The 10,892-nt window shown below is 40.2% G+C and overlaps 1 protein-coding gene across 1 annotated transcript; it reads right to left on the bottom strand.

Moving 5' to 3' along the window:
• Window positions 1–7,210: 7,210 nt before the first annotated feature.
• On the bottom strand, window positions 7,211–9,519 carry LOC137989818 (uncharacterized). The gene is made up of 3 exons (XM_068835461.1): window positions 9,402–9,519; window positions 8,670–8,685; window positions 7,211–8,272 (listed from the first exon to the last, which is right to left on the bottom strand). The coding sequence occupies exons 1-3, from the start codon at window positions 9,517–9,519 to the stop codon at window positions 7,237–7,239; spliced, it is 1,170 nt and encodes a 389-aa protein (XP_068691562.1). The 3' UTR covers window positions 7,211–7,236.
• Window positions 9,520–10,892: the final 1,373 nt, after the last annotated feature.

Genomic DNA, 10,892 nt, shown 5'->3' with positions numbered 1-10,892 from the left:
TCATTGTTTTATGTTTTGGAAAGTAACCAAAACCCTCAATTTGGCTAACCCTAGGCCTAACGTTGGTTTTTAGGCCTAGGGTTAGCCAAATTGAGGGTTTTGGGTTACTTTCAAGAAGGTATATAAAACAATGACCTGCAACGAGTGACCTGTGGAATGTGACCTGTGCTTTAGACCCGCCGAAAAAAATACGAGTGATTCATGTTACCAGTCATCCATGGCTTCCTCGAGAAACGTAGCGCGGTTGCTTTCCATTTCGTGGAGCCTGGAACGAGTTCGTGAACCCCGCGGGAGAATGAGCCGAACAAAAATGGTGGAAGGAACAAGGAACCTCATTATCGGTCTTTTTCGAAGTACTCCGGTCCACAGTGAAGGGATTAATACAACTTGCGCCCGAGCCTGAGCCTTAGTCTTTAAATTTGCGGCGCACAAGGGTTAAGATTTCGCCGACATGAGTGATCTATCCAGACAACCGGTAAGTCAAATCTTTAGGTGTTACTTACATTTAAAATTTATTTTTATTTCCATGTTGTTTTTGGGGGGTCCGTGGAGGGGGTCCATCGGGGTAGTCCGTGGACCGGTCCGTATAATAGTCCGTGGACCCGGTCCGTATGGGGGTACATGGACCGGGGGTCAGTGTTTTCGGGTCACCCATAAATAATAAAAACATGGGAGGGGCTAAAACTGTACCCTGTGGTACTCCTGGCTGAAATGACCCTAACCAAACTAGAACCTTCACTATCCACCCCAACACGCTAAAATGATCTCTCTGTAAGCCACGAATTAATCCAGGCAAGAGTTTTTCCCTGAATCCCATAATAATTCAATTTTGAGAGTAATCTCTGGTGGGGAACCTTATCGAAGGTCTTGCTGAAGTCAAAAATCTGTAGATCAACTTCAGATCCCTCATCCAAATTCTTTGCTAGGTCTTCAACAGTGAGCAGGAGTTGCGTTTCGCACGAATGGTTCTTTCTAAATCCATGTTGTTCTGAATACAAGATGTTATTATGCTCCAAATGCTGCATAATGTTCCGATAGATGACATGCTCCATCACTTCAGGAGTACCCAACGACCATTTGTGACAAAATTGTTCATTTAATGTTGCAGCAACTATTAGAATGTTTCTACATGTACGTCAATCTTCGTTAATATTTAACGATCCTGAGGAAAAAATACCCACTCTTCTGACTGCCAGCGAGCAAGAGTTTCAGGAAATAAAACTCCCAGCCAGCCATCGTGTGAGACGGCTTTTAACCAGCCAGCATATTTTAAAATGCGAAATGACACATATTGCCAGCCAGCGCATAACGTTTGCCAGCGAGCGGTGGCGTACATTACGAGCCAGCCAGCAAGGTTTCAACATCAATAGTAATAAATAATTACATAATAAATGAAAATTAATAGTAATAAAGATTTATAATATTAATAATAACAACAATAATAGTAATAATAGTAATAATAATAATAATAATAATAATAATAATAATAATAAGCTGTACTTACGGTTTCTCGAAATAGAGGTCCTCGATAAAATGTAAACTTGGGAAGTAGTTGCAGGGCGATGAAGATGACACGTAAACAAATAACAACGCAATAAACACAGAGTCAAAATGTTAGCATAGCTTCTTTTTCCAGTGGTGTTGCACTATAACAACTCGGCATTTAAGGACGTTCGCGCGAAAATTAATGTTGCTGTTTCAATCAAATGGAAACCCTCTCCTTTCGCGAAACGTAACGATGCTGACGATAAGGCGGTAATCTCATGCCAAGAATGCACAGTCAATTAATCTCTTTCGCGAGAAGTAACGATGAGAAGGTAATAACAAACCAAGAATGCCAGTCAGCCATGGTCGTACATGGTCAGACAATCACCGCAAAAGTTTCACACCAGAAGTGGTGCAAAGTTTCAGTTAGATTGAGAGAAAGATCGCTCATTTTAACCAACTGCAAAAGTTTCACACCAGAGCTGGTGCAAAGTTTCACAGAAAAAGCCATGGTCGTGTGTGGTCACACAATCACCGCAAAAGTTTCACACCAGAACTGGTGCAAAGTTTGACAGCAAAAGCCATGGTCGTGTGTCGTCAGACAATCACCGCAAAAGTTTCACACCAGAACTGGTGCAAAGTTTCACAGCAAAAGCCATGGTCGTGTGTGGTCAGACAATCACCGCAAACGTATTACACCAGAACTGGTGCAAAGTTTCACAGCTAAAGCCATGGTCGTGTGTGGTCAGACAATCACCGCAAAAGTTTCACACCAGAACAGGTGCAAAGTTTGACAGCAAAAGCCATGGTCGGGTGTCGTCAGACAATCACCGCAAACGTTTCACACCAGAACTGGTGCAAAGTTTCACAGCAAAAGACATGGTCCTGTGTCGTCAGACAATCACCTCAAACGTATTACACCAGAACTGGTGCAAAGTTTCACAGCTAAAGCCATGATCGTGTGTGGTCAGACAATCACTGCAAAAGTTTCACACCAGAGCTGGTGCAAAGTTTCACAGAAAAAGCCATGGTCGTGTGTGGTCAGACAATCACCGCAAAAGTTTCACACCAGAGCTGGTGCAAAGTTTCACAGAAAAAGCCATGGTCGTGTGTGGTCAGACAATCACCGCAAAAGTCTCACACCAGAACTGGTGCAAAGTTTGACAGCAAAAGACATGGTCTTGTGTCGTCAGACAATCACCGCAAAAGTATTACACCAGAAATTGTGCAAAGTTTCACAGCAAAAGCCATGGTCTTACGTCTTGAGACAATCGTTGTCGTGGTCAGCCTTGGTCCTCTGTCATTCAGAGAAAATGCTTGCAACAAATCTCTTTTCAGAAAAAAGTACGTTAATTGCCTGTCCAGTAGCGGACAAATTTAGAATTTTCTTACAATTGACAAAACGAAAACCGACATTTGTTTCCTGTCAATTTTTGTTTGTAAGCTTACATCCCAACTAAAGACAGACTGTAAAGAAAATTTGTCCTTTGCAGTTGGTTAAAATGAGCGATCTTTCTCTCAACCTTACTCTGAGAAAAAGAAATATTCCTCTACAAACACTTCAATAGTTTGTCCAGTTTTTGCCTTTTGTCGGCAGTGTTTTTGAAAAAATTCTTCATCCGGAACGTCTCTGGTTAAAAGGTTCTAAAAAACACTGAGCTTTCGATTGCCAGTCTGCAATCTTTAAAAAGTGAGGTGTAAAAAGCGAAGGTAAAAATATATATGTACAAAAAGGTGAGAAAATAACGAACGAATATAAATAAATTCGAGAAATACTTGTGATGGATAAGGTAAAAATAAAATTGAATATTGTCTTGGCAGCTGCTTAGAATTATTGTCTGCCTGGCTAGTAATTGCAGTGTGCCAGGATTCCAGCGTTCTTCTTACGCGTGAATTGCCTCCGTCGATGACGCGTGCATTTTCAAAATCAATAGTGTGGCCCTCGAGCCACGCATGGCTGGCAACATTGGAACCACTTTTAAAAACTTTGGTGTTTCGTATATGTGTTCCTTTTTTCTAGTGTGTAAGCATCAACCCGTTTCTCCAATGTAATTCCATGTGCAGTCCGCACAGGGGATTTTATGGACAACGTTTGTTTGCCGATCTGGTAGAGGTCTTGATTTGGGAGACGCAAATTCCTGTTGTTGTTTATATTTGTTCGTTATTTTCTCACCTTTTTGTACATATATATTTTTACCTTCGCTTTTTACACCTCACGTTTTGAAGATTGCAGACTGGCAATCGAAAGCTCAGTGTTTTTTAGAACCTTTTAACCAGAGAACGTTTGCAATTTCTCAATTATGCCCCCTGATTACTGATCGATTTTTATTTTTTATTTTTTTAATTGTACGGTCAAGTCAGAAATCTGTGAAAGATCATATCCAGAGCGCTCGCAACAATAAACAATCAGTGTGGCAGATCCGCGAAGTCATAAACGGAAACGTTTATAAAACGTGACATTTCACGAAAAGAGCGCTCGTTGGCCTTTTGCAGAGGCAGATACAAAAGTCGGACCGGATCAACCGACTCGGACCGCCAGTCCACGTCGGATCAACTCGAACCGACCCGGATCAGAAAACATAAGAAAGAAAACCGAAAACTAAATTCCAAAATTCCCGAGATTAGAGGGACAAACTTGTAATAAGGTTCACTCCATTACAACTGATCATAAACAAACTTAAGATGAAATTAGGGTAAACGAACAATCGCTCTTTATCCCTCAGTTCAGCTACATGGCTACGTGGCGATCTCAAATACAATTCACGGCACAGTCCACCTCAGTGAGCGTTGAGGTGCCACATTTCAAGGCGAAAAGTTGTTCTAGCCTTATGTAACAGTGAAAATGGACTCTCGATTTCGATGGAAAATTCGGTCTAGTACGCGTAAGAAGAACAAACATAAAATTTTCTTACCGTTTGCGATCTTCAAAGATCAAAAAGATATCTGGCCAGTAGCTCAACGCCTTCAAAATGACTGCAATTGAACGACGTTTCCCGCCGCCCCGATCTACAGGATCTAAAGGGAGAGTGCATTTAAACCAACCTTAGTTTTCGATTTCTTCCCCTAAAACAACGTAACAATTGTTTTAGCTTCTTGTCCTCTAGATCTATGAAGCAAAACCTTAGGCTAAATGAGACATGTTCAGTATATTAAAATAGAGACCATTGTCAAATAGTTCCAACGGAAAATTCCGGCTTACCCAATTACAAACATACAGATTGGACATATGAAATAAGATTTGTTATGCTAATGTCGTGCATTATTCAACGCAAAGACTGTGCGTCTTCTATCGGCAGAGAACTGTTTGGAAAAGAACATTTCCAGAAGCGTTTCCTAAAGTGACTATGTCAGACAAAAAAAACAACATTTTGCTTACCTTAACTTTTGGCTGACTTCACAGATATGGATCAATCAGTGGCCAGTAGGCGCTAACTAGACAAAAAACCCAACAATCGAACCAAACAAGCAGGAGGTTTCTTCCAAGCTACAATAAGATTAATGTAAACCGAAAGCGAAACCGGGCAAACAATACGAGACCGTCAGCAGTGCCGTGCGCTCAAATGAGTGTGTTGAAACTATTTCGCAGGAATTCACAGCATGGTATGCCTTGCTTTATTGCATAACTTAACATTGACACACCCCAGTCAATAATTAGCACCATGGATAGCACAAAATATTGCACTGGCAAAATACTCAATTAGGGCGATTTCAAAGGTATTTGCACGAGATCTAGCCTGCGAACGCAGACGTATTTCCGGCGGTCGTTTCTCTCCCCCGAAAAGCTACGCCTTTCTCGCGTGGCTTGATTTTTACAATCAATTGCGATATTTCTTGTTTACAAACATTGACGTCACATTTCTCTTGATATTCAAATTTGCCAACCAAGGAACAAAAGAAGTAGTAGTAGTAGTTTATTAAAAAATTATTTGCAGCCGATAGGCTGCATTACATAATTTCTCTTTAAAATATATATATATAACTATCTGTTATTACAATAAATACAATTTAAAAAACAATTAAAAAAGAAAACATAAGGTATCCCAAATGTTCACCAACACCAACCGAGACAAAGAAGACGTCCTCACTGGCCATGTTGATGGATACTATATCATCCACACATGGACAGGATGAAAGAATTCTTTGCCCGGTTGGTGCGAGCGACCGGAGCTTTATATTTATGCTTATTCCTAAGATTATATTTATTGATATTTTCCATAGGTAGTAATTGCCTTAATTTATGGCTCTTGTTTGTCTCTATTGATTGGAAAAATCGTTCACACAATTGTTGCGGTGTAGTTCTACAGTTGACAGTCCTAACTTATCTAGTCCTGCCATATAATCATATCCGGGCAATATAATTGAAATTGCTCTCTTTTCAACTCGTGTAAATTCGTACTTAAGGTACTTAGGTAAAGAACTAAAATAACTCACAACCCCATAGTCCATTACTGATCTAATGCAAGTCACATAAAAAAGAGAAAGATCTTTTGGAGGCACCTTAGCTCTCTTTAACTGAATTAGGAAGTAGATTCGTTTGTTAATTTTCTTGATTACATTATCAACATGTTCGTTCCATGTCAAGTCGTTACTTATGGTAACGCCAAGTAATTTCGCTGATTTTACTACTTCAATCTCATTTCCATTTATGATAAGTGGATCAAAAGTTGGTGGCTGCTTGGAAAAGGTTATTCTTAGCTCCTTACACTTATCAGGATGTAACTGGACTCTGTTCTTATTGGACCAAGTAGTAACTTCATTAACTATACCTTGTGCTTCACTTACACCACCCTTAAGTACGATTTCAGAAGCAGTCGTATCATCTACGAATTTCCAGTAGGACGGAGCACCATGCTTCAAATCGTTTATCATTAATTCAAAGAGCCAGGGACCTAATTTGGTGCCCTGAGGTACACCTGATGGGACGGAACCCCAGTCTGAATAGCAGTCATTTGCTAATTTGACGCGTTGCAGTCTATCACTCAGGAAATTTATGACCCAATTGATTACACTGGTTGGAATGGCCAGACTACAAAGTTTATCAAGAAGTATTGAGTGGTCGATATAATCAAATGCCTTTCGGTAGTCAAACAATATAGATCTTACAGTTGCGCCGTTTCCATCCGTACCTAAGATCCAATTATGCAACATACTGATCAGGGCCATAGTTGTTGATGAGCTTGGGATCACTCCATACTGGTTGGGGTCAATCACTTCGATGATCGCCGGTTTAATATAGTCTGTTACTATAAATTCTTCGGCCAACTTTGACAGGCAGGGTGTGAGTGATATTGGTCTAAGTTGTTTAATGAGGTCTTGCACTAGCCTGGTTTTTGGAAGTGGTGTCACATTGGCTGTCTTCCACATCTTCTCGTACCCGCAAGACACTGGAATCTTGGCACACCGCTTCGATAGATCATGCAGATAACAATTCTAGGCCGCTCCCTAATCAATACTCCATTCTTTTAAAAAAGAACAATTAGTTTTTTTGACAAATATTTTTTCCCGTTTTTATATTCCTTTTTCTCACCTATTTTTGTATATATTGTAGCTGTCATCATTTTTTCCATTCATTTCCATTGAAGGCTGTAGCCTGACAGCCGAAAGCTCGAAAGTTTTTAATTGTATATAGCCAGTGAACGTTTTTTATAATAATTTTTTAATAAGTATTTATCAGGTTTGCTTGGTCTTTGGATGATAGTTCGGAAAAGTCTTCGATATCGATATGGTTGACTAGGTCGTTGGTTTGGACTTTCATCCCACTAAGACGTTTAACCTCCACCCACCATTGCTTAGTTCTTCCTTGAGGTTCTGAATTTTTGATTGATAATATTCTGCTCTGCATTCTTTTTTACCCCTATTGACAAGGTTCCGGTAGTGCTTAAAGGACGATGACTCACTACCTCTACTGTTTAAGGCCTTTTGTCTTTTAAGTATCAACGACTTTAGCTTTTGTGTCATCCATGGGGCATCGGCACTGCAAATTTTTGTCCTTTTGAACGGCATAAGAATGTGTAAGCCTGTGTGAATGGTCTTGCACAATAAGTTCCACATGTCTCCACAGGTGTATAAGGCACTGAAAGGGGCATGCCAGTCAAAAGAGCCAAGGAACTTCCCCATGGCTACTTTAGAACTCTTCCTAGAATTATGGTCAGATAGACCAAAGGGTGGATGTGCTTCAGGTTTGTTGTAAAATTCATGCATGTTCGTGAATACAAGGTCTAAGGTTGAGTTATTTCTAGTCGGTACTCCCACAATCTGCTTCAATTTGAAATGATGTGCTACCTGTTTGATATTTAGTGGGTTGAAATCTCCTGAAATGATGAAACCACAGTTTGGATACTTTGTTTCTGCTTGTAATAGCGAATGGAACAAATGGTCCCGAATTGTCCCTTCATCCGCTCCTGGTGGATGGTAAACAACCGCAGCAATAACACAGGAAAAACCTCGGGGTAGTCTATTAGGTCTTAAGTGGAGCCATAAGATCTCATGGCTTTCGCAACATTGCAACTCATCTAGTACTTTATATTTGCATTGGCCTTCCTTAACATAAGCACATACTCCTCCGTGGCTGTCCAAATGTCTATCTTTACGGATGACAACAAAGTCTGGGATAGACACAACACTATCAGATATCGAGGAGCGTAGCCAAGTTTCGGTGATGAAGGCAAGATGTACTTTAGTGCGCAAAACAAACTCTCTGATCTCGTCTATTTTAGGTACAAGAGACCTTACATTAGATAACAATACTTTGGTGAGTTGTAGGTATTTTCGTCTGATTTTCCATAACCTTCAGATCCATCATTATCGTTGTTTCTGTTTCCTTCCAAAAAGGTGTGATTTTGAATATTTAATGAGCAACTCGGTGAATTATGCAAAAGTCTTCTTCCTTCATGAAGTTCAGGAGAAATTGGAGAACCGTATTGAACTTGAGATATCCATAGCGGCTTGTCTGCTTGAGGGTTTCTCTCCAAAGCTTTGTTGACTTTTTGTCTTCCTGAACGGCAGCCACGGCGAGTTGGTCTTTGTTTGCTTATTCCCAATTGAGTCAAGGAGCGCCATAACTCAGGTCGGATGCGACTATTTGGAGATGACGTTAAAAGAGCTTTTAAAAACGTTCTTGAATAGCATAAGGCCATAAATAGCGGATTTCACTACCATATGAAATTTTAAAGCAATAATATTACCCGAAATACCGCACAACTATAATGAAAAATTGGTTAAAATGAAGAGCGTATTAGGTGCTGCCGCTCGGCGCACTCACTCGCTCGCTCGCGAAGTTATTGTTTCAACAGCCAATTGGGTTCTGGTTGGCATATTAATAACATCGCTATGTTATTAATAATGTTTCCCTCGCTCTACTATCCCAGGAAAATGAGGAACTATTCAACAGTGCGAAGATAGATATATTTCTTTATAGTACGGTTACCACGAGAAAAACAAACTCTACAAACTAGAGATTTTTTCATCTAGCCAGAACCCGCGTTGCAACGTAATTTCGCAGCAACCGTGTTTAAAAAGACTTTCCAGCCAGTTAAGTAGCGAATGTTCAATTTCCCAGCCAGCGCAATTAATTCTGCCTGTAGAGCGGGTATTTTGCAGAGCGGCTCCGTTGGGTACTCCTGTCAGTTTACACAAGGCTACAGTTAGAGATACTGGACTGTAATTATTAGGGTCTTGTTTAGCGTCTTTCTTAAAAATTGGTACAACATTAGCTTTACACCAATCTGCAGGAAGTTGACTTAAAGTATAAGATTGATTGAACAGAAAACAAACTACTTCAACAATTTCAGGCGCAGTATCCTTGATGAGTCAAGTAGGGATATTATCTGGACCATTTGCCTTTTTGCAGTCAACGTTCTGGAGGAGCTTTTTAATTCCCTCAACATCAAAAATTATTGGATCCATTCCAGCTGTACCACAAGAGGCTGCATTGGGAATGGAGGATAAATCTTCCTGTGTAAATACTTGTTGAAATTGAGCATTTAGAGTTTCAGCTTTACCAAGACTATTGACTTTAATTCCTGTATCACTCATTAGGGGAGGAATGCCAATCTCATTCTGTCTCTTAGCCTTTATATAAGACCAAAACTTCTAGGGTTTAGCGTTAGGGTCAATATCCAGTGTTGCTGCTATAAAATCATCTTCAGCCTTGCGTAATTTCCCATTCAAGTGTTTTTGAAATTGATGATATTTCTGCTTGTCAACTGGGTTATTTGATCTCTTGTAGTTGTTATATAATCTTTTCTTCTTCCTTGGCAATCTTTTAAAATCACGTGCCATCCATGGGGTATCACTCCATGAACCCAGTTTCCTTACAGGGACTCTCTTGTGTAAGATTTCCATCAGACCAGTTTTAAAAAATTGCCAGTTATCCTCAACAGAATAATCCGAAGGATTTCTAGCAAAGAAGGCAGTTGCTAAGCTTTGTTGCATCCATTCTTACTTCTATTTGGGGCGTTCGGTTGTCTCTATTTGGGGCATCCAGTTACTGAACCGATCGCCCCAAATAGAGACAAAGGTGTACGTAAAACCCACGAATTCAAGTCTCCTCTTACATTACCAAAGTCACGTTGACAATCGGTACAAACAGGGTTTACTCCGAACTATGCTGGGTCGAGCACATAGTTTATCTTCCTCTTGGTCACACTTCTCAGACGAATGTGACCGATTGAAGACAGTATTCTCCCGTTTAAAGTACCCCAAACACCTCATCGACTCTGCCATCAAAAATTTCGTTGACTCAAAGGTTTGTGACCAGCAGCGACCATTATTACCAACTAAAGAGACGGACACAATTCGAGTGGTTCTACCATTTAAAGAGCAAACCTCAGCAAATTTTGTGAAAGGACAACTCAAGGATCTGAGCCTAAAAGTGAACACCAACATCCAGCCCGTATTTGTCAGCCGAAAAATTGATCAAGAACTGAATGTGAAAGAAGCAAAGCCATCGATCGTAAATGAACAGTGTGTTGTTTATAAATACCAATGTGACCTGTGCGATGCAGGTTATATAGGATACACACGCGGACATTTACACAATCGTGTAAAAGGACATAAACAACAGTCCTCGGCCATTGCCAAACATTGCAAGAACGTACACGGGAGGATCCCTCAGGACCTACTGAAATGCTTCGAAGTTCTTAAGAAGTGCAGGAACAAATTTGACTGCTTATTGTATGAAATGCTTTATATAAGAACTTTAAAGCCAAACCTGAACGTGCAATCGGACTCTATTCGTGCGAAAGTATTTGTGTAATCTTCGCACCTATTATGTTAATTTTCGCGCCACATCGCTTAAATACTGTTATTTGGATGTTTTAAACTTTTACCTTGATAATGGAGTCATGACTACTCCGAAACGTCGGTTTTTATCGTTCGCTTTTACTGTTTTATCTTTTAAGAAATCT

Source organism: Montipora foliosa, unplaced genomic scaffold (assembly GCF_036669935.1).
Source record: "Montipora foliosa isolate CH-2021 unplaced genomic scaffold, ASM3666993v2 scaffold_476, whole genome shotgun sequence".
In the NCBI taxonomy this organism is placed as follows: domain Eukaryota; kingdom Metazoa; phylum Cnidaria; class Anthozoa; order Scleractinia; family Acroporidae; genus Montipora; species Montipora foliosa.
This window is presented reverse-complemented; position numbering and strand designations above follow the sequence as displayed.